We start from the raw sequence: 23,085 nt of genomic DNA, 5'->3' as shown, positions 1-23,085 counted from the left end.
GTCACTTTAGAAAGTGTTTATTCAAAAGCTTCATAGCACCATCTTGTTTTTTAAAACATCCAAATAAAATGCAGCAATTAAAACATTGGGGTTTTTTTCTGTTGAGCATGACACTAACTCCACCTGGAAACATACTTATGGTTATTCTTGCTAATGGAACTGGAAAATAGCGCTCCTGTGCACACAGACATGGCACTGGGCCTTGACAGGGGTTATCCAGTCCTAGCTCAGTAATGGAAGAATAAAACCAAACGAAACAGGAAGCCTCAAGGAAACATACACCCAACCCCCCAATTCCTGCTGGAAAACAGTATTTTCAAAAAGGTAATTTTAGCAATTTCAATTTTTGTCCTCTTTGAAACTTCAGCAAATGCAGAAGTGTAAATGTATAAAATCTTTGGGGCATTCTTGTACGGTACCAGTCAAAGCGTGGATGGTTAATTTATAAAGATCTCAATGTATTTGTTCTAACAATCAGCTGGTAATTTTAAAGGGCCTTTTATGGCCATCTTTTCTAGGGAAAACACTGGACAAAGTCATTCTACTAAGTTACAATGGTGACTTTTACTCAAAATTTCAGGTGAAATTAAAGTGCCATTGACAGCACTTGTAATACTTTTCCATGATGAGGTTTTGGCCTTTCCCCTGTTTAGCTTTTGGAGGAGCCTGAGAGCTTCATTCAGGTGAGTCAGTAAAGCGCTATTTCCCAATGATCCTTAACTTACATTTCAAGAGTATGGACCATGCTGAGGGCTTGGTCACATCATCATCTGGCTATGGCTTCCAACCACCGGAATTCTCTATTGCATCTAATTCTGGTTGACCATTAAGAGGCAAATATTCACTTGGCTAAAGCCCCCATAGGGTCCCACGCTGGCAAAACAATTGGTTCCTGCTCCATCACTGCCAGGATGTCTTCTGGTACATGCTTCTTGTCCACCACCACTTCATACACGTACTCAGAAAACCAGTCATCAGTCATGATCAGGTAACCTGGAGATGAAAACAGCTCATTACAAGAGAACCACCACTAATAGAGTGAAGCAGATAAAGTTTCACTTGTGTATGATGTGTTAAATAGGACTAGTCAGATATGGTATCTCTCAAGACAAAGAAATTAACCTTCAGGCTGACCAGATGTACTTCATGGGCACTGAAAGACCAGGCAAGAAGCCTGCTAGGAAAAACAAGACCCAGAATATTCATTATTTATGCTCCCTCTGCTAAAACAGGCATTGAGAATATTCAAGTGAATTATAATGCCTTGAGAAGGCATTTAAGGCAGTTAAGTCCCTGGCTTTAGATGTTTTCAGGGTTTGGTTAAGAAAAGGGAAATTTTCTGGGTGAATATCCAACCATCTGTGGCTTAAGGAAACTTTGCTGGTTTAGTTCTTGCAGTGAGAGGAGGCCATCTGCTCTCCTCAAGCATAAACCATCTCAATCACACTTTAGCTGAACTAAATCTTCATTTGTAACTCCTTAATATAGTTCTTACTGAGAATTTCAGTGAACAGCCTTTGAACTGGGGGGAAACAGTCACTCTGACAGTATCAGAGGCTTTAACAGAAAGCTGCCATTGGAAAGAAACTGTTCAAGGTGAACTGAAAATAAAGAGAGGCTGGGAGAAAGCAAACACTTCGAAGACAGATGAGCAGGCTTTATGTAATAAAGTTCCTCATGTCCTTATACAGTATCATCCACAATCAAATGAAACAAGAAAATGTCTAAAGAATATGGACAATAAATGCATCTATCTACAGCATCTTGTTTCTAAAGCAAGAGATCAGATAATTCCCATAAATTAAAAACCCTATCAATTGTAATCCAAGCTAGAAGCCATTTTGGAAACACTGCCAAAGGGAGCTGCCCTGATTATTCTCTCTTCAGGATATGAGTTCTTGGGACACACAAAAACCTCTCACTCCCAAGAGCCAACAAGTAATTGCACCCTGAGAGGATAATGAACTCTGCTGCTGACATCCTGTATCTCAGAGCTTGGCAGTGCTGATTAGGATCACAGTGTCTGAACAAGGAGGAAGCGTCAAGCAGGACTTCAGAACATGCAAATAAGTAAGGACACTGTTTGAGAAGGCCTGTGCCCAGTGGCACAATGAAAGCCATTATCAATTTCTTCATTAAAAGCAGATACATACTTTACACGCAGCAGTATATATACACCTAAGATCCTACCTAAGGCAACCCTGAGCCCTGCACTGCAGCCAGGTGATGGGCAGAAGTGAAAAAGAAACAGGAAAGTTTCCTGCTCTTCTAGGCAGGGTACACAATGGAGTTTCACCTCAGGAAACTGATCTATTGCTTCTGTTCAAACCAGTTCTGTGTTAAGGCCAGAATACTGAAAAGAACTTGGAACAACATCACCTTGTAACACAACACAGCACCTGCCTACAAAGAGTACTCCTCTGTATACCAGGTTAGTCCACACTTCTCTAACTTAGCCAAAGGAAAAGCATTTTACACTCCCAGCTGCTGGCCAGGGAGATGTCAGTTGAGGACCAATGGCCTGCAAATTATTCCATAACCTAGGATGTGGGCACCTGAAAATAAAGCCCTGGAAAATCCCCAAAGGACTACTACAAGCTACGTTGTGCTTGTGCTGTGATTCCTCTCTTGGAGGAGAAACTAAGTGTCCTTCTGTCATAGCATACTTATGGGATGATATACACACACATACAAATACAGACATTAAATATCTATAAGTAAATCTGTTAGGTATGTATGCAACAGCCAGTACAAGAGATTAGAAAAGGCAAAAGGGAGCTGACTTCTAGCTGGAGATGTATCACAAGAAGGTCTTTTTCATGCCAAAACAAGCAGATAGACCCCTATCAGCTGGATGTGATAAGGTGGACTTGGGCTTCCTCTTGTGCTTGGTTTCAAAAAGAGATACCCAATGGGATAAGCTGGGTTCAAACCTAGGTAATAATGTCCTGTGTCAGGACAAAAGAGCACACAGGATAATTGCATGGTTGACAGAGTGCCAGTGAAACACACAAAGGAAACATTTGACTGGGAAGAGCCTTTTTTTACCTCAAAAAACAAGCAGTGTTTGCCAGCAGCTGTGTTCGTTCCTTGAGGGAAACCAGACAGGATTCCAAGAAACACTTTTTCAACAGATCTGAGTGTAGTTACTAGCTATCTATGAAAGGCAATCAATACTTGGCTATTCCCAGGGCTTCCCTGCCTCCAGGACAAGCACTACCACCAGAACTCAGTTCTGTGCACTCAGTGTGGTTTGACCATGTAACCAACTTCATCCCACAACACCCAAACCAGGAATCACAGGCTTTCCAGTCCTGCACCATGCAAGTCTGGGGAAGCAGGTGGTATCCGGCACCTTGGGCTGTACTGGAAGCAAAGCAACAGGAACCCCATATGAAAACACAGTTCCATTTCCTACCAGCACCAAGTCATTTGTTTGCTTGGTTTTTAATGACTCAAAGCCTGTCTCTGGTGGTTTGCTGTGGCCTTTGACATCCTGTCCAAGAAATAAAGGAGTTGGGGCTTACTCGTATCCCCCACACCCAACTGGGCCTCAGCTGGGATGTGCCAAGTTTAACATCATTCTTGGCCTCTTTTACTGATGTGGATTCTGGTTCTCTGCACAGGACTTGTCCAAACACAACTGCCCAATTCCTTAACAAGGCAGATAAGATTAAAAACCCACTGCTAGAGAGATTCCATGGCATAGGAAGAGAGCTAGGACAGACCACAGATCCTCACCCTCCTACACCAGCTAGTGCTGGACACTGAGGAGTCAAAAGGCAAGAGAAAGGGGAGGAAATTCTGCCAAGTCACCTCTTCTAACATCCAAGAATGGGCTCTGAAGGACAGTGCAACTGCCTTCAGCTCAACAGGGGTTTGCTTGGTCATGCCCAAGAAAGTCACTCAGGGAATCACCTCCCTGACAAAAATAACTCTGAAATACAGTCAAGCTTCCTAATCCTGATGGGATTTTCTCTCAAGGCACTTTTCCAGGCAACTCCCTAACCAAAGCAAAACATACACAGTGAGCAAGACTTCCCAGAGACCACAAGCTCTACCAGCACAGAACAAGCAAGTGACAGTGACTAACCCAGAGTGCACATGGATGCCATGCACATAATATGTGCATACAAAGTACAAGCAGGGTCCTGTTAGATCTCAAAGAAACCACCAGCTCTTCTTAAGAACAAGTCATTTTAGAGCCATTTAAAAAGTGAACCTGTGTTTGGAAAAGAGAAAGTCTAAGGAGGATAAACTATTAGCAAACCAAGCAGCAAGTTAAGCTTACAAAGCTAGCAAACAAGTTCAAAGTAATCTTCAAGATGACTAGGGAACTGGGTTAGCTTAGTGTTTCCTAACTTGAAGCCCGAGGCACTGCACTATTCATTTCCTGTTGCTGGAGCTTTTCTTCTTTGCTTTTGGATTGTATGTTTGAAGTGAGGAAAGCCAAAAACGCAAACCTGGCTCTCCACACATCAGTCACAGCCTCTGCAGCTCCATCACAGCATTCCCTGGTGCTCCAGCCAGTAACACCAACACAAAACTGCTTCTGTTCAGTCACAGCTCCACAGGTACAACTCCTGCAAGCAGTGCCAGGCTTCAGTCCACTGCACTGTTTGGGAGTATTAGCCAGTATCCCAAAACTGAGCCAGTTTTTGTCCAGGTCTAGTAAAGAACAACTCAACCTTGGCCAAGCAGCACAGCCAAAGCTCTGACACGCACCTGTGAACTCCAGAATGTTTGGAGTACAAACTTAAGCCCACAGAGTGGTTGTAAAGCAAGATGAGTAAGGCACTTCCTTCCTGGAAGCATTCCAGTAACACTAGTAGTATCAAACATCACAAACTGAGTATCTGGAGTGTCTCTACTATACATAAAGGTCCTTCATTACCTTTGGAGACATGAAAAGTTTTGATGTCACTTCTTACTATTTGGCTTCTTTCCTTAATCCACCATTCCAAAGTACATTTTACTGCTGTCACACTGATGAGCGCTGAAGGCTGAACATCAACACAGCTTCATTGTTTGGTCAAGACTGAAGATTGTTATTGGAATACTTTGCTGTGAATGTACACAGCTAACTCAGAACAGACACTACTGCAGCACCAAGGGGCCAGAACACCAATTAAGACACTTACAAGAATACCCTACACTGCAGCTAGCTGTTTGTAAGATATCAAAAGCTTATGAACAAGACCACATCCTAAACCAGATGTTTTCTAAAATAGCCTATTCCCATAAGAAAACCCAGACATCCTGAGAAATTTCAGCCATACCAAGTCTTGTGAGAACAACATTTGGGATTAATGTGCAGCAATGACTGTTGTGCAGTGCCCTAGCACACACTGGAGTCTGTCACAGCATGCTCATCAGTGAGCCTGTGCCAGGCATGAGTTTGCATCCGGCCTGCCTCAGACAGGGGATGACTAAAGTCATGGAGTTTCCCTCCACTCCACTTTACCATATGCTCTGCCAGTTAAAATAAAGTATTTAAACTTTGATATGAGCTTTAAAGTCTACCAGTATCTTCCTATACATGAAAAGTTTGGTTACTGGATCATCAAACACTGTAAAGATAATACATGCCCTGTATCATTAAGCTATCTACACTCAAGAGTTCCAGTTCTCGCCCCCAGCATAGGAGCCTCTGTTAACTGCATCCTCCTGCCTTTGGGACCAAAGGCTCTATCTGTCAAGAAGTGTCAGGATCAATCACTTATGGCCACCTCCCACAACCACAATCACCTCTACAGCTGAACTTGTAGCCACAGTGTCAGCTTTATCCAGTGACCATTTCCTGCTTCTCCAATGTTTACATTCAATTTACTTAGCTGTAAATCACATCTAAGTGAGGAATGTTTGTCTTCCAGGAATACAGTGCCATAACTCAGGGATGTGCATACATGTGCAGGCTTGTTTCATGCATGTCCTGGTGAAGGGCACACAGCACATCCCCTTTCCCCCTCCCACCTCCGTATTTCCAAACACTAAGTTCAGCTCTCCATTCCCGTGACTGTAGATTACCTTTATTACCACGGTCTTCACCCCAGGAGTTTTCCACTCTCCATTTTTCAAATGCATCTTCTTGCCCATCCTGTGACAAAACAAGGTGATGGCTATTCAGTAGTGAAGGACCACACGAGTTTGTAGCAGCCAATCCTTCCTAGTCTAAATCCAGCAACCCACAGAGCTCCACTCCTAAAAGGCATCAGCAGCTTTCAGACAATGGTCAGAATGATTGGAGAAATGTGATCTCCTAAAATACTTGTCTACCTGCTTACAAGAGGAAGTGTGGTTGAGAAGAGCCTGCAAGAAGTATTTATTTTCACCAGATGATTTAAATTTAACCAAATTTGAGCTTGGACTTAACTGACAGAATTTAAGCAGCCTTCCCTATGACCTGTCATGGGGTCTTCTGAAACACAGAACACAACTCGCTTGAAGTAGGAATCAAGAGGAAAGGAGCAAGGACAATGAAGCAACTCTAAGAATTTATAACAGTAAGAGCAAAGACAAACACTTCAGGATCTGGCTGAAGGACACAGCTCCAAGTCTGCTGCTCTGAAAGAAAAGATGAGGCTTCTAATGAGCATGGAGTACATGAGTTCATGTTCAGGAACGTGCAGTATTCCAGCCTGCATTAGGTACACTCATTTGCTCCTAAAGTAGTTTTCTAATACAAAAAACTAACCTGCAAAGCATCCCATAAATCCATTTTTATTATTCAGTGGAATATTGCTGTATTGCTTCTATTCTCACTTTAAAAAACAGGACACTCGGGAGTTACCAGACTAGGGATAAGTCAGCTCCTGCTGCCCTCAGACACACTGGGATAAGCACGTTTATGTACATTATGTTGAACCAAAAGGTGCCTTTAATCCACCTCAGTTTTATGTTGTAAAATTGTAATAGGTTTTTTTAAATCCTCAAAGCTTTTTTATAAAGTAGGTAAACCCAAGGTATTACATTTTATAACTCAGTTTATCAAAGTTCCTTTAGATTAAGTTAAGGTTTAATGTAAGACAACATGTTCAAATAAAAAGTAGAAACAACTTAGTCCATTTTGAATGTGGAAAAGCCTCTAAATGCTGAGCTTGTTTTAGGATTATTTCTTTTAAACTATCTTTGGGTTTTGAGCTACCATCCTTACTGCTCTTATACACATCCTTTTGAAAATCAGAGATCAGGTCACATTTCATGCAACGATACATTTAGGCATGTAAAAGAATTAATTTAAAAACACAGCCCATAGACTACAGCTGCAATGAATACAGCCACAAACTGGCTACAATAAGAACAAACAGGCTTCAGTCTCAAGTAAGTAATAGGTATTAAATATTAGAAAAGTAATGTCCAGCTGAAAAACAATGGCTTTAGAGATGTGTTCATGCAACACATTTCTACACAAACTGGAAGTGTTGAGAGCTCAGAATGCAGAACAGGAGAAATAATACACTGAGTTGTAAAAAGGAACTCCAAAGTTCTGACTCAGCATTCCCATCTCGAGTCTTCCAGCTCCAGAGCTCAAACAAACTTTCAGTTCTGTGCAAGCAGCTGTTTAAGCCAAGGTCATGTTGGACAGGAAGAGATCACTTCAAAGAAACTTTAATAATGACAGCTTCTGGAAGTTCATGGAAAACAACACTGCAGATAACCCCAAGTTGTAAGTTTTCACATGGTTCTTTTTACTCCACATGTGCTTTGTTATACTGCCAGGAGCTGATTTAGTTGTGGATTCATCTCAGCCTACTGTCTTGCCACAGAGCTATTTTGGACACCATCTTCCTTCCCTAACTATGAGTAGGTCAGGGAGGTCACATGCCAGAGTTGCAGGAGGTTTAGACCATTGCAAAGTGCCTCCTACTGGCATTTTAGCAGTAAGAGCTTCCTGCTGTAAAACGACTAACCCATGCAGTGGAAACATTTGATGTGATACTTGATTGCTTGCTCAGCAAGATACATCAGGAATCTGTAGTTAAAAATCAGTTACTGTAGGTTTTCTGGTTTGTTAAAAATAGAAGCTTACTTCCTTTTCCCTTTCTTCAGTAAATGTTTGTGGGCAGAAAGAAAGAAATCCTGGACTTGTCACAAATTCTTCCCTCTTTGTTAAATATTTATAGTTCTGAACACCTGAACACCACAGGGACAAAAACCCAGAGTGCTGTGGTACACATGAACACTGTGAATGAGCCCAGAACACAAACACGCTGCCAGAACAGTCAGATACATCCATGCAAGCATCAGAACTTGAGGAGGAGGACTCACCTTCTCACTGACAGCTGTCAGCACCATGGCATGGGTCATCATGGATTCCCCAAAGATTAACCGTTCCGCTTTGTTCAAGTTCTTGACAGAGACACCAAACACCAGCTCATGATTGTATCTATTGGGAAGGCACATAAGCAATATCAAAAGGGATGCAGGGAGAAATTCTCACTAGTAGTAAACCAGGGAACCAGTAAACTAAATCAGGAGCCAGTGCACAGGCATAAAACTCTTTTTAGTATCAGAATAAATGTAAAAGTTGATCTCTTTAGGAGTTTCACCAAGTACTAAACAATTCAAATGAGTAAGAATGTTTAACAACCACTCGTGCATCTTTAAAGGACTCAGAGTTTAGCTAACAAGTGAAAAAACATTATGTTGCTGCTGAATTACTTAAATATACTCTTGGGGGGTTATATAATCTAAAGTATGTACAAATTAGTTTCTTAAGCAGCTTAAGGACTCTTTATGTCCTAGCCAACTATCCCAAATGCTACCCCATTTCAATTGTCTACTTACATATTCAAGTCATTGATTCCCAGCTTGCTATAGAAGTGCTTTGCAACATCACAGCCAAACCACACAGCCTACAAACAGAAAGCAGAGTCACATCTGGGCCACATCCCAGCCAGTTTTACAAGGGCTGCCCTGTACCATCCACAAAGAGAAACCAAACCAACCTCGCCATCCTTAATGGATGCTGCAGCTAGTTTTTTCAGGACATCCACAGGCTGGTTGTTGTAGAGTGTTTTCCTCCCTCCTGCCATGTTGCCCAGGTACTCCACTGTGTACAGCCTGTTGTATGGATTCTGAGGCCGAGGATCATTCACTAGACAAATCTGCCAAAACCCAAAACGTCACAAATGAAAGTGCAACTTCACTGAAACCTTGGAGAAGTGAATCCAGCTGGATTTCAGAGGATTACTTTGGTCCCAGCTGCCTGTCCCATCAGCAAACAAACCACTTGGCTGCAGTACCAGAGTTTTTAAGGTTTTGTTTGGTTTTGGTTTATTAGTTCACCTCCTAACTGGCATAGCAGCTTTGCATGTTATTCCTCCACTCTAATAGCTGTCTCATGGCAGTTTATGACTGATTAGATCATCACGTATCTCATCATTACAAAATCAGGATGGAAATGCAATATGGGAACACAGCTAATTGTAGGGTAGAACACAAACAGGCGAACGGGAAGAATAAACATCTTTGACTTGTGGGTGTATTACCCATAACATATGGGTTACAGGGGTGTACAGGACACTTGCAACAGTGGAAATAAGTGACTTGGCAGCAAAGAAAGGTCTTGGGAAGCTTGGAAAGCCTTTTAGCATCCCCACCTTGTCCTCCATGTTGAAGTAAGGCTTCACATGCTCATTGTAGAACTGCACTGGTGTCATGGGGCCATATTTGTGGTAGTTCTTCTCCTTATCCCGGAATTCCCAGCAGAAAGTCTCCGGAGGGTTGCCCAGGCAAGTGCTCACTATTCTGAATACCTGCCCAGAGAAGCAAACTGCTGTGAACTTGCTGGAACATGCAGCAGTGCCTCTCCTACCACAGCAATGCCACTGAGGAGTGGATTTGTCCATGTGAGAACCAACTGGAGAAATGGGATCTTACCACCACCTCTGAAGAACATGAGTAAGCACACACACAAATTACTTGCATTCAGCTCTGGAATTCTACATGTTTCAACAGTCCCAAAGGAAAACTGAAAGGCCACAAGAAAAATGCAGAATCTCTCTCCAGTTTCACACCCCATGTTAGCATCAGGCAAAACAGAATCTGCACACAAATTCCAGGTTTTCTAGGAATGCAGCGGCCAGAGCAAAGGCCAATACACTGCCCAGGCTCATGCCAACATTTCATAAGTAATTCTGAAGCTCCTCCAACAAGATGCTTTCCCAGTGCAAAAGAAGCTTTATCAAACTGATTCTAGAAAGGCTTAAGCATCCAGCATCACATATTCCACCAGGTGGTTTGCCCCATGCAAATGCAAAGACAAACCAATCTTTCTGCCATGCATATAACAAAGCATTCTATGCCAGTGTTTCCCCTGTACTGATCTTTCTTTCATGTAATGTTCATTTAGATTTCAAACAGACTTTTGCTTCTTTTCAACAGTAATCTTCCCATCCTTTTAATATGTTTGACAATGTCTGTTTAGGGTTGAGCTGGCAGGCTATTTAATTTCATCTAGGATCCCTGCCTGCTGACTGTGACATCCTTCACAGATGGCAGCTTTCTGTTGCTTCTTAGCATAAAAAGCTGACCAGATTTCAAGTCATCAGCATCCCTATAAATCAGAATATGAAGCTACACTTAACCACTACTGTACTTTCTCACAAGGCTTATCATAAAATGTGCTAACTCGTAGGCAGTGGAACCAGATGACTGTCTCTAAGGATATTAGCAGGACCCGCCACAGGTACCCTGGGGACAAAACAATTCAGTCGTATTAAAACAGGTTTGAATATGGTTTACTTCAAGCTGACACTGGTCTGCTTCAGTGCTGGCCATGTCCTGAGTCCTCTCCTTGCAAGAAAACAACAGGTTATTTAAAACGGGAGAAAGGGGAAGTCAAATCCCAACTGCACCTTCTGCACTAGGATCCAGTCACTGGTTTGTGGCAGCTTTCTGAGGCTGTCAGTCTTCACACCTTCCTCTCACTGACTTTTCACAGGGGAGGAGACAGAATACCTTCCCCAGAGCTGACTTACCCTTTCTGAAGCTAGTTGAGCTGTTTTATAGGGATCCTAAGGCTCCCTAAGAATTAGCTTTGTGCTGATGGCAAAAGGAGCACAGTTCTCATGCTAAATAACACTATTTGGCTGTGCACAAAATATAAGTAAAGGTGTTGTTGCTCCAAGCAGTTTAAGAAAACAAGGAGAGATAATTATGGGTTGAATCAAGGGTGTGGGCTTAGTGTTTGCATTGGAGGAGCTCGCACATTTATCTCTCAATAAATATGTTAAAGAGCAAATGTAAATCCCTAAACTACTATAAATATTTAACTTTGCACAGACTGCACAAAAAGTAGCATTTGCTGTGGATACACCCACATTACCTCAAATAACCACAAGTGGTGAGGGACGAGGTTACGAAAACAAAATAGCCAGAAAAAATATGCCTGAAAGGAGAGCAACACACAAGCAGGCTCCAGCCAGAGGAAGGAAAGTGATGGAGACAGAAGTCTTCAGGGGCAGTGGAACTTGGGAATGGCCTCCCTCACTTGTTTTGCCACCACACCCAGCACAGCCCATCTCAGGATCTCACAAGCTTCCTCTATCAATCAATAAATAAGCAGACATTTAAACTAAAAGGTGACTTATATCACTCCAGTGACAACTAGAACCAAGATAAGGCAAAGATACAGTGGCTTGTGCTAAAATCCCAAATGAACAAGGGGGAAAGGATACTCCTGATAAGGAAGAGTCTACAAAGGAAAACAGTGAAGGAAGAAAAAGTCAATCACATGCAGTGCACTGATTTCAGCTTCTGACCTGCTGTGCACTGGCTTGATAAGAAGAATGTTTATACAGTTCTGGAGTGAGTATTTAATCTTGTGTGCCAATGACTGCCCTATTTTAGACAGAGCACTGACTCCCTGCAGGAGCAAACCAAGATTTGCTATGCAAATAAAACCACACAGAACAAACCCAAGCTTTGTTTTGCCACATACAAAAATAGATGCAGTATTACTTGTATACATATAAACACATGAAACAAGAGCAATCACAAGCCTCTCAAACTAAGTGTTTTTAAAGTACACAAGAGAGGCACAATTGCATATTTCAACTACAAAGTGGATTTACTTTCAGTCAACAAAAGTTGCAAACCACTTGCAGGAGAAAACACTGTTAACATCAGCAAACTAAACACAGCCTTTCTACAGAACAAACTGCAATCACTTAATAAGCCTTTAATGTCAGGTCCAGGATCTCTCATTGGAGGGCAAGATGCTCTAAACAAATGAAGAGCCATTGTGCAGTCAACTGCATGCCACTGCCCTGAAAATTAACATCTCTAGGAAGCTTTTGATGTCTGCTGTAAAATCCTCCAAGGGCTTCTGGACACACACTGGATGTCAATCATGTTAATTCACTTGTGAACTAAGTACTGGTTGGCAACAGAGTTGGGTAGGCTCAAAAAACTGAGTTCATCTGAAGTCATACCATAAAGGTTTTTGTTTCAATAATATAACCCTGCCTAACACTGATGTTTACTGGGGTGCAGAAAAACTAACATACATAACCAAACCATTTGACTTCCTGAGTCCTCTAATGACAGATATTAAAACCACTTTGCATTGAAGTGAAATAGATCTTTCCTTTTAAAATGCACAGGGTCAACCTAAAACAGTCTGAGCTTTCAACATTACCTTTGGCTACTTAAGAATCAAGTATGAGGACTATGATGCGTGTCACTCATTCAGTGTGACCAGATGGAGGGCAGCCACTACCCATACTGGGTACTACAGACTTGCCAATTGGTTTGATTTTGAGTTAACTCACAGAGCCAGGAACAGATGCTTCAGTTCCTTCCTTTGCCGCCCTTCAGTATCAGACCACAGCTGGATTCAGCCTTGTGTTCAGCTCACAGAGAACTCCCTTTTGTTGTTCTCTTCTGCTCTCTCGTGGGGGATTTATGCAACAACACTTGTGCAGTAAGATTCTACTTTCAAAGCCAGCAGAAAGCAGTTCTCAGACTCTTTCCTACTAATAAAAGCTTGATAGCCCACTATTTTGCTCTCTAAAGATACAAAATAATGCTTTCCCACAAGAAAGGGCAGATGTGTCTAAAATGTCATAGTTTGTGGTTCTATAAATTCAAGATATTTGTTTGAAAGTATTAGAAAAACTCATAATGACATAAGCAAGCCACTTCGAGAACACATAGTGAATACCTCCAAGCACTCTGCCATACAAAACACTGCTACTTAGGCGAACAAAAGGCAATTGGTTTGGATGATCCATTAGCTGTAGAACAAGAGTAAGAAATCTCATCCATCCTAGCCTTGCTTTCAACAAGATTGATGTCATACAAGTGTATTTACCTCTTCTATCATCGTGTCCATCGCAGCACAAAGTTCTCCTCTCATTGTTCCACTTTCCACCATATTTCTTAGCCGCAAACAATATTCTCTCATCTGTTTAAAGAGAGTCATTTTATTCTAAGGATCTGAAAGGGTCACCTATTATGTTTTGGGGACTTCCTATCTGGTTGTTTCAAGCACTGTTTTACTCTCCATGTTTTCAAAATCAAAAGAAAAACCCTTGCAGAAGCTTTGTTAGATACTGATTCTTTTCAAAAGATATTTGAATGATTTAGAAGATATCACAAAAATAATCTGAAATGAACAAATACTTGCAACTCAATTACTATTTTCCAACCATTCATTTGAAGCTTGCAGCCATTAGCTCTTCTTAAGGCTGGATTTCTCAGTTCTGTAACTGATGCTGCAACATCCACTCATATCACCTCTGACTCAGAACAGACTGTCTTTATACTGTAAAATTTATGTTGCAATTCTAATGCATAATTGATCTCTTGGTTGATAAACGCAGTGGAGCATTTCCCCACTGCCTGCAGAACTGCAGCAAGAGCAGCACACACTTCCCATTACTGTCACAATCCATAAGGCCAGGAACAGTGAGCAGGGCTCCCTCAAGACCAGCTGGCTTGCCATGTTCAAGACTAGAATAACATTAACACCATTCATTATGTCTCAGCTTTTCAGCACATTTTACTTTTTTTAATGTTGATTTCTGCAGGCATTTTTCCCTGAGCATGTAGCAAATGAAGTGGAGAAAAATTAACCACAGCTCACTGGAAAAAAGCTTTAATTGCCTTTTTATCTAGATACCTATTCTAGCATCTTCCCAGATGGATTCAATCTGCAGTTCAAGGAGCAAGCTTGTATCTTCCTTCAGACAAAGCTGCTCTTTCTGTTCTGAATGCTGATTTGTAAGATTCAGTGTTTTGAAAATACTTTTAATTTTTTCCATCAAGTTTGTCAGTAAAAACGTCAGATGCCAAGTGCTAGTTTTGCATTAACAGACTTAAATCAGCCACACATCAGGAATTCACTTCTTAGAAATCCGAGGATTAGGAACAATTGCTACTCAACCCATGCAGGGTACTTTCAAGTTACTGAAGCCCTGCAGTGGACATCTTCAACAAATGCTTTCCTGCTCCGTGCTCTAAGATTAACAAATTGCTGAGACTTTAGGCTGTTTTTTGAATAAAAGCAAAGGAAATTGCTGACACACACTTAATACTTCAGTCAGTAAAGAGAAATGAAGGTGTCTAGAACACTTGAAACAGGCTCAGCCTCATCCTTTCCCCTTAGTTACATCAATTTTACCTTATGATTCAAGATCTCATTCATCCTTCTAGTAGCCTCTGTAGTATGAGACTCCGGGAAGTTTTTCTTGGGGACAACACCGTACTTTTCTAAAGGAAAGTAAAAATACTACAGATTAACCATTACCTAATTCCTATCTACATAATACTATAATATTATCTTCTAATAATTATCTACACAGTAGATGTTAATATTCTGCCTATACCCATCTAAAAGCTACATATACTTGAGGGTTGTGCAGAGATTACAATGGAAAGTCTCTTATTTAAAGGTTATTAGTAGTCAAAGTTTACATCTTAATTTGTGACTGAATGTTGACCTCTGGTCTGTATTCCACACGGTCCCTGGAAGTGGAATCCCTGAACTGTTCAGTATCATGTAATCTATAACTTTTAGGTGTTGAATTAAGTTGTGCTCTTTAAGAAGCTCTTCTCACCAGAAAAAACAATATTGAAAATTAAGCCCCTGAATTACCTTTGAGAACTGGGTCTCTTACAAATTATTCCATGTATTTTATTTAAGGTTAAGTGACTGACTTCCCAGACTCTTTTCCTCCTAAACATCTATAAGACACCAGCAACAGCTCAACTACTTCCCGTATTATGGCACCAGTCAAATATTGCACTGGCTAATAATGCTCTGGGTGTAACAGCAGCATCCAAACCCTCCTCTGCCCTGAGTAAATATTTGTAACAACTGGATGGGGAAAAAAGTAACCTCCAGGCTTCAAAGAAACAAATTCCTTTTGTGATTCTAAACTTACATTATTGGCTTGTTGATTTACAAAGTGTCACATTGTTTCATAACACAAAAGCAAACCCTAGTGTAATTTAGACACAGAGAAGTATCTCCTTAATCTGTGTATCAAAGATCTCACTTCAGCTGGGTCTTTGCAAGACCAGCACTGCCACATTCCACATCATTTCCCTCACTGATCTTTACAACACCTATCTTCAAACTTCAGCCCTAAGTAGTTTTGCTTCTGCCTTGTAGACACGCCCTAGTCTAGCAATGGGTTTTTTCCTTACCATATGCCCTAAGAATTGAATACATTAATATAAATATATATATAAAATCAGTGTTGAGTTGATGACTGAAGGGGATTGAACCTTTTTACTGAACACAAAGTCCAAGATATCTCATTACTTCTGTTGATCATCTGAGCTTCTGTCATCCACAGCAATATGCAAGAGTTAAGATCCCACACAAGATTTAAACCTTGTATTTATGAACTGGCATGATAAAGGTCTTTGATTTAAAAAGGTAGTGGTTAATGGCATCATGCTCCTTAGCAAACCCCCAAGTCTCAAACTGAATTATTTCTTCTATTTCACTCATTTCTCAAACCAGCATGCCATTTCAAGAAGGGATCAATGCTCTTACCAATAATATTAACCAACATATCCCACTGGCCACCATCATTCGTGGGGTTGGCGAGCAGGAACTGCACCAGTCTGCCTCCCACAGGCTCATTCTGCATAGCTGTTTCCACAAAGGCATTTAAAAAGTAGTAACAACGTTCCACCTGAAATGGATGGGAAAAAATACTCTTAAGTCTGGCACATTATGCATTCATTCCTGAGTATTCAGTTCTTCAGAAGTCCTAACTAGATCATCCACCTTATTTTCCATCTGACATTCCAGGGCTTGTATTATAAACTTCTTTCTGTTACAGACCAAGGAGTTAGCACAGAGCTCAAGGGTAGGGGAACAGAAAATGCAAAACATGAGTTTTCCAGGAAGCATGGCCCAAAGTAGTCCTAGAATGTCTCTGTTTCCTTTAGGGGAAGCAAGGAGACACAGCTCAGAGCAGGGCAAAGGTTGCCCAGAGAAGCTGTGGCTGCCCCATCCCTGGCAGTGTTCAAGGCCAGGTTGGACACAGGGGCTTGGAGCAGCTGCTCCAGTGGAAGGGGTCCCTGCCCATGGCAGGGGTTGGAGCTGGATGAGCTTTAAGGTCCCTTTCAACCCAAACCATTCCATGATTTTATGATTAACATCTTGATAACTTCCTTCTCAGGCTGGAAATCCCACTTTGCTTGACTAGTACTTAAAATCCTGATTTAAGTAACTTTTGACAGTTCTTCTCATGATTTCCACCTGTAATGTTAAAATAGTCCAGGCTAAAAGAAAAGCTGTCCCAGTACTAACACCCAATTGCACAAGCTGTCCTAGCATAACCTGCAACCTGTGCTACCATACCTTATCCCAGAAAAAGAGATAGGACTGGCTGAATTCAAACTCTTCAATGTTGTATTTCTTCATGAAGGGAAGGCGCATTGCATTGAGACATGAGAAAATCCAACATCTCCCTGAGAGATCAAAGGAACAAGGATTAAACTGGAAAGCCTGCACTCCAGTGCTCTGTAACGTCTCTGTTTTAAACACAAGATCCATGACACAGCTTTGCCGCAAGGCTTTGGCCAGGATGACAAAACACCAAACAGCTTGTGAGAAGTTCAGAGCCCTTTTACTGCGAATGCAGCAAAAATCAACTGATTTTATCTTGCACGATGCAGACGGGAACAGAGGCAAGCACTGAGTCTGAAGACTGTTACTAACCCAAGAGGATGCTGCAGGGATACAGCTTTACCCCAACGCCAATGAAGTGATGTCAGAGGAACACCACAGCCGCTGAGAGAGCACACCGCACCCCGAGGACACCAAACCCCGTCCCGGAGCCCCTTACCGGAGTTCTTCTGGTTGGTGACGGGCTTGCCCTCGGCGGGCACGGCGTGCTGGAACACCTGCACCGTGTCCTGCACCACCTGCCGCTGCAGGCACACCTCCAGCGGGTCGTTGCATGTCGCCACGTTCTGGGCCAGCACGAACTGCGGCTCGGCCCGCAGCCGCCGGGCGAAGGCGAAGGCCTTCTCCGTGCTCAGCCCTGCGGGACGAGCGTGGGGGGGAACCGTCACCACCGGTAGCACACACACACCCCCCAACCCCCCCACTGCTCAGGTAACGGGGGGTACATCCCCCCCCCCATGGCAACAGGACCCCCCGCGCGTTGCCATGGTAACGGGACGGACGGACGGACACACACCCGCACCGGACAGCCGCTCACCGCGGGCGTTCATGGCACAGCTGGCGTGAGCTCCGCACGGAAACGGCACCTCCGCGTCCGGGCCCACCGCACGTCGAGCGCGCCCGGGCGGAAGCGGTTCTTATAGCCCCGGCACCGGAAGCCGGAAGAAGGGGCCGCACGGCACCGGCCGCGGTGGGAGGGGGGAGCCCGGCGTGGGGGCGGACGGCGCGCAGCGAGGGACAAGATTGAGGCGGCTCCGCGCTCCGCTCGCTCCACCCCCGGCGCTCGAACCGTCCGCGGGGCCCCCTGAGGCAGAGCCGGCTGCGGCCTGCGGCTCTGCAGGGGCCGGGGTGCGAGGCTGACCCCAGCCCGCTGCCCCAGGGTCTGACCCACTGCTCCGGGTGGAACGCGGCTCCGCAGGCCCGGCGCCGGGAGCGCTGGTGTTGCACGGTGCTTGTGAACGTTAGTCCAGGCCGCGCTCCAGGTCACGGTGCGGATGCTTCCTGTTGAGTAAGAGCCCTGCTCCTCCGAGCAGAGTGTTTGCAAGTCACAGGCTGGAGTTAATTTACAGCACACAACATGTGTTTACAGTAAGGCACCATTCCGACGTGTGGAGAGGCCTGGAAAGCTTGCCAGGACCTTGAGGAAAGCGCTGGAGTGGTGGTACTGCAGAGAGGGATGGAGAGCGTTCACACTGGGATTCCCACTGTGTTCCTGAGGGCTTGGGGCTGAGTGCCCATCCCCTGCTCAGCACCCACGGAGACACAAGGTATGACAGCAGTGCAGAGTACCAGGCGGCTTTCCCCTTGTCCAGAAGGAGCTGTGATGCCCACAGGATGCCAAGGAAGGGAATCCCAGGTGGCTGCCACCTCTAACACATTGTGGTGCTGTAGGACAGGGACGAGAAAGCAGCTGCCAGGTCAACACCTCACTTCATCTGGAGCAGCATCGTTCTGTGTGGCAGCACACTGTGGATTCCTCAGCAGGGCGATGCACAACCCGCATGCCTGGCTGCACGTGTGTACTTTGTAGGAGTAAGTATGGAAGGCAAGACGTGGCAGCAGCTCCAGCAGTCCACCCCCCATGGCACTGCTCTAAGCAGTAGGTTAGACTGAACACATGCAAAGAACCAATTATATTTTGAAAAGATCATATAAACTTGACCCAAAAAAACTTGTTTCAGTGCTTTTATCTCAACATCTCACTCAAGGGCTTCATTCCAGCAGTAGAAATTATGATTTCTGGGTGTGCACAGGATCCTTGTGGTCTTCACCTGCAGCAAAATGGAAAGAACAAAGGAAAAATCACCTACAGGGGGGGAAAAAAACCCATGTGAGTTGAATTTACCTGGGCTGCATTCAGCTCCAGGAAGCACACCGAGTGCTCTTCTGGTTTAAGCCTTAAGACAAGGCTTAAAAGAAGAGGGTTGGTTTGGAAGTTGCGTGAATAAGCAAATACTTACAGAGCTGTTTCATTTGATGTCTTGAAGCACTGAAAATAAAGAAGCAGATTCATTATCTTTTGTGTTTCCTGACCATAGGGATATTTAGATTAATGTATTACAAGTGCATAATGCCCTCCACCTTAAAATATCTACTCTTTGATTACCTACTACTAGTTCTAAAGCAGGAGGTCGTATGTGGAGTTCCTTAACTGTGGAAAGCAACCCAAGAAAGTAGAATGGCAAAGGCAGAAGAAGACAGGGCATTGCCACAAAACAATGCTATTTTTTCCTAATAAATTAGAGCTTTTCATACCTTAAAAATGTTATCTTTTTGAGCCACAATTCCAAAAAGGATAGTGAGTGTAACCACCACAGCAGCAGCAATAATGGCCTCCGTGGGGAAAACAGGCTGTTTGTCTGTCAGGAGAGAAGAGGTGGAATATGTGATCGATTGGTACAGTCACATAAACCAGGACATTTCACAGAACTGACTTATTTCTGACTAGACTTATTTCTCCTCCTGTGGCTATCACTGCTGATTTGAAGTGTTGCTTTCTGCTGTCTGCAGTCTGAATGTGTGCATTAATCCCCTGGAAAGAAGGGAGCCAAGTCTGGTTTAGTAACTGAAGGAAGAATGGAAACGTTGGTCCCTGAAGAAGAAGGAGGGCCCCGAAGCACTCTTACACATGGTGATAAGGGTGTCCAGAAGTGTCCCTGACACAACTGATGTTGCTTTCCTTCCTGATCTGAGAGTGCAGAAGTGAGGGGGATCTGCACAGTTGGTGGACAATGGATGCCTGAGACCAGAGCATCCAGCCCCAGCAAGGCTTCCACCACCCAGTTGTTCACAGAGCTACAGTTGCTTATAGAGGACACCTTCTCTCGCCTTAAGCAGCTCTTTTGGCATGACGGAACACGATGGTCAGGGTAAGATGCTTCAAGTAAGACCTAAGGTGCTTTAAGCCACAGTTGAATGTGCCCTGTCAGTGTGGGAAGTGAGAGTGGGATGACCCTGCCTCAGGTCATGCTTGCCACACTCCTTGGAATAACAGGTAGGGCAGGAAAGGCCCTTCCTAGTGCTGTAGTCCCACGTGCAGGTGCAAGGAGAGCTCCTTGCTGTTGCTGCACCCTCAAAAGTCTACTGCTTACTATATTTCACTTAGATTTCATTATATAAATGTATTGATATCATTGTAAAATAGAATGGAGAGTTACTTGTAAAGCTTATTGTTTGGCAGCAGCTGTGTTACCTTCAACTATCAAGTGGAAATCCTTTCTCCACTCGCTGAAAGGATAACTCATCACACAGGTGTAGGTCCCGTTGTCAGACATCTGCACTTGTTTGATGGAGAGCTGAAAGACCTCACTGGTCTGGTGGATCTGGTAACGGTGCTCCTGCAGGGTCAGGGTGGTGTTGTTCTTGTACCAAGCTGCATGGGCCTGAGGGTTGGATTTGGAGTTGCAGGACAGAGTAACGTCTTTGTCTTCTTCAATGTGGAAGGACTCTTCTCCAGACAGGTGGGGAGGAACTGCTTGCAGTAATGCAATGCAACAGGTCATTAATAAAGCTGCTCATCATGTAACACAACAGAAGTGCCCTTTACACATCCTTTGTACACCTTGCTCAGTGGTAGAACATAGCACAGTTGAGCAGTCTTTCCTGATTCCCGGGAATCAGCAGGTCACTCCCATAACTCCTCTGCCCTGACTTGTATCCTTGGGAAATAATCTAGGTGGAGACAGGGACATAGGTGGAGGCAGGGACATATCCAGCACATCTTCTTACTTAAGGGCCCACCCACTAACTGTAAAAGAGGCATTAGATCAGGTCATGAACACCAAGGTGGAAAGGGAGTGTCTTATCACATGAGCTATCTCTTCCTAGATGCATTTTTTCTTGGTGAAGGCAGCATACAAGGGTACAAAACACCCCCCTTCACCTAGTGCCCAGACACTGAGGTGCTTGGCCCTCGATTTCATCCCACCCCTGCCATTCTGCACACTTACCCACCACTACAACTCACACTGGACATCCAGGATCACAGACACCTGCACAGACGTGTCCCGTGCCAGCTTGCACGTGAAGGTGACTCCGTTGTCGGACTCAGTGACTGGGGATATGCAGATGTTACTGATGTTCACTTTATTCCCATCTTTCAGATCCACTTTTCCATCTCCTCGGTACCAGAGCAGCTCCTCAGCCTCACTGCTGTTCTGTACCAGGCAGGAGAGGGAGAGAGCAGGGCCAGGTGATGTAAGCAGGGAGAAGTCAGCATTGTGGTTATTTACTGACAACTCCAGACCTGCAAAAGAAGGAGAATGAGGGCACTGAGTATCCTAAGCTGTTCTCTTCCCACAGAAGCTGCCCTGCTACCTTCTCCAGCCCTTGACCTTGAGGAGGGACTGAGAGTTTCAGCCTCAATGTAAAAGCTCTTTTCAGGTGGGACTTTAGTTTTGGAGACAAGTCTCATTTCAAAGCTCCCTTCACACTTAAAGTCAGGGGTTTGCAACTGACTGTGAGAACACCAACGCCTGACCTGTAGTAACAAAACATCTCAAACCCAGCAGTGACCATGTAACACACAGCGAAAGATCATTCCACCAGTCGTGCTCACCCTCTTGCTGCAAATCACCATTGCAGCATACCTGTGTCCTCAGGTTTTGTGCTCATGGGTTGACAATGTGCTGGTTTTTGGTTGGAGCTGAATGGGCTTGGGAGTATAAATGGGTTAATCAGCCCCTTGGCCATATCCTGGCCAGTCTGAGTCTGGAAACTGAAGAGTTGCAGTTTGTGTAAAGGACAAACCTCAGGACATGCGACATAAAGAACCAGTATGGGGAAGAAATGTTTCTAATGGGCTGAATCTTGCTACTGTAGCCTGGGTTGTAGATGAAGGAACTAAAAATACAGCTCAGAATATAAAGGTGCTATAGTCGTGTGAATGTAAACCAGGCTGGAGCTCCCTGTCCCTTCCCTGGAGTTGCCAGCTGGCCAGAGCTACCGCACTTCTCATGCTTAGAGCAGGTTTGGGAACGGTGTCCTCATCCCTGTGCAGCTGCTGCAATGGGAAACGCTGAAGCTTCCCCATTGCCTTCTCTGCTACTCTCAATATCAGACCAGTTTCCAGGCAGTCCTCTGGGGGTGACCTCCAGAACATCTGTGTTCTGGGCTGCTGGTGTGGCACACCACCCTGGGCACTGTGGCACACCACCCTGGGCACTGTGGCACACCACCCTGGGCACTGCCCAGCCCGGGCCAGCTTCCCATGATGGGGCTTGGGCAAAGCCAGGAGGGATTTATTCCATTGCTTACCTGTGGCTACACGCACCAAAAGGCAAACAGCAAGAAGAGGAACCTCATAGGGGACTGCGAGGCTGCTCCTCTGTGCCATCTCAGAGGGATGTCTGTGGAGAGAGGTTAATTCCTTGCTGCCATCGGCCACCCTGGGGAGAGCCCTCCCAGATAGGTACAGGATCATGGAATAAACTAAGTTGATTTATTGCAGGGATTGCTCCAGCTCAGAGCAGAATCAAGGGGGATTTTCCATCTCTAATCTCTGTTGTGTGAGTTCATTGCCTCCCATCATCTGTCTGCCAAGAGGAACCTATCTCCAGTCATGCAGCACTGGACTTACCTAGGGAAGAGTCTCTGGAGAAGCTGCTTCTGCCAAGAACTGCACAGCTCCTTTCCCTCCTCATTTATAAGGTTTCAATTTTAGTATTTTATGGTAGCTTAGTAAGAAGTGACTCCATAAAATGGGTTCAAGGCCTCGTTCAGTCCGTGGGTTTCTGAGCTCTCAGAACAATGAAGAAAAGTATTCGCTGGGCTCTGCTGGGTGTTTTATGAGACTTGCCAAGGCAATGAGTAACTAATGAGAGTTTCTGCATTGGCTGTAAAGACCTTCAGCCAAAAAGAATACCTTTTCCCTCTCAGCTTTCTGGGCTTCCATGACATGTTTCAAGACATAGGAAGTTTATCCTGGATTC

At 44.2% G+C, this 23,085-nt stretch overlaps 2 protein-coding genes across 6 annotated transcripts; both read right to left on the bottom strand.

The window, feature by feature from the left end:
• BLMH (bleomycin hydrolase) lies at positions 1–17,827 on the bottom strand. Of its 3 annotated transcripts, none has more exons than XM_031043556.2 (12): positions 17,673–17,827; positions 17,316–17,513; positions 16,829–16,938; positions 16,013–16,154; positions 14,630–14,718; positions 13,319–13,411; positions 9,603–9,758; positions 8,949–9,107; positions 8,788–8,855; positions 8,269–8,386; positions 6,028–6,097; positions 1–993 (listed from the first exon to the last, which is right to left on the bottom strand). In XM_031043556.2, exons 1-12 carry the CDS (start codon positions 17,704–17,706, stop codon positions 842–844), a joined length of 1,389 nt encoding a protein of 462 aa, XP_030899416.1. In that variant the 5' UTR covers positions 17,707–17,827; the 3' UTR covers positions 1–841. The 3 variants fall into 3 exon arrangements, with proteins under 3 accessions (XP_030899416.1, XP_005142960.1, XP_030899417.1); XM_005142903.3 differs by having other exon boundaries at positions 618–993; positions 17,694–17,826; XM_031043557.2 differs by having other exon boundaries at positions 618–993; positions 17,679–17,800.
• Positions 17,828–18,666: 839 nt separating this feature from the next.
• TMIGD1 (transmembrane and immunoglobulin domain containing 1) lies at positions 18,667–22,866 on the bottom strand. 3 transcript variants are annotated; one of them, XM_031043569.2, is made up of 7 exons: positions 22,734–22,866; positions 22,412–22,503; positions 21,123–21,401; positions 20,349–20,627; positions 19,412–19,515; positions 19,117–19,145; positions 18,667–18,927 (listed from the first exon to the last, which is right to left on the bottom strand). In XM_031043569.2, exons 2-7 carry the CDS (start codon positions 22,488–22,490, stop codon positions 18,924–18,926), a joined length of 774 nt encoding a protein of 257 aa, XP_030899429.1. In that variant the 5' UTR covers positions 22,491–22,503; positions 22,734–22,866; the 3' UTR covers positions 18,667–18,923. The 3 variants fall into 3 exon arrangements, with proteins under 3 accessions (XP_030899429.1, XP_030899430.1, XP_005142961.1); XM_031043570.2 differs by lacking the exon at positions 19,412–19,515; XM_005142904.3 differs by lacking the exon at positions 18,667–18,927 and having other exon boundaries at positions 19,113–19,145.
• Positions 22,867–23,085: the final 219 nt, after the last annotated feature.

The sequence above is a fragment of the Melopsittacus undulatus genome, chromosome 13, assembly GCF_012275295.1.
Source record: "Melopsittacus undulatus isolate bMelUnd1 chromosome 13, bMelUnd1.mat.Z, whole genome shotgun sequence".
Classification (NCBI taxonomy): Eukaryota; Metazoa; Chordata; class Aves; order Psittaciformes; family Psittaculidae; genus Melopsittacus; species Melopsittacus undulatus.
This window is presented reverse-complemented; position numbering and strand designations above follow the sequence as displayed.

What these genes read in the sequence shown, in the direction of transcription:
- BLMH (XM_031043556.2), bottom strand. Translation starts at nt 17,706, where the DNA reads ATGAACGCCCGCGGTGAGCGGCTGTCCGGTGCGG. An exon ending in TGGACACGATGATAGAAGAG is followed by an intron (nt 9,759 to 13,318) that starts GTAAATACACTT and finishes TTCTCTGGGCAG; the next exon opens with GTATTCAGAATAGTGAGCAC. An exon ending in TGAAGACCGTGGTAATAAAG is followed by an intron (nt 994 to 6,027) that starts GTAATCTACAGT and finishes TTTCATCTCCAG; the next exon opens with GTTACCTGATCATGACTGAT.
- TMIGD1 (XM_031043569.2), bottom strand. Translation starts at nt 22,490, where the DNA reads ATGGCACAGAGGAGCAGCCTCGCAGTCCCCTATGAGGTTCCTCTTCTT. An exon ending in TGTGATCCTGGATGTCCAGT is followed by an intron (nt 20,628 to 21,122) that starts GTGAGTTGTAGT and finishes TACTGCAAGCAG; the next exon opens with TTCCTCCCCACCTGTCTGGA. An exon ending in AAAAAGATAACATTTTTAAG is followed by an intron (nt 19,146 to 19,411) that starts GTATGAAAAGCT and finishes CTTTATTTTCAG; the next exon opens with TGCTTCAAGACATCAAATGA.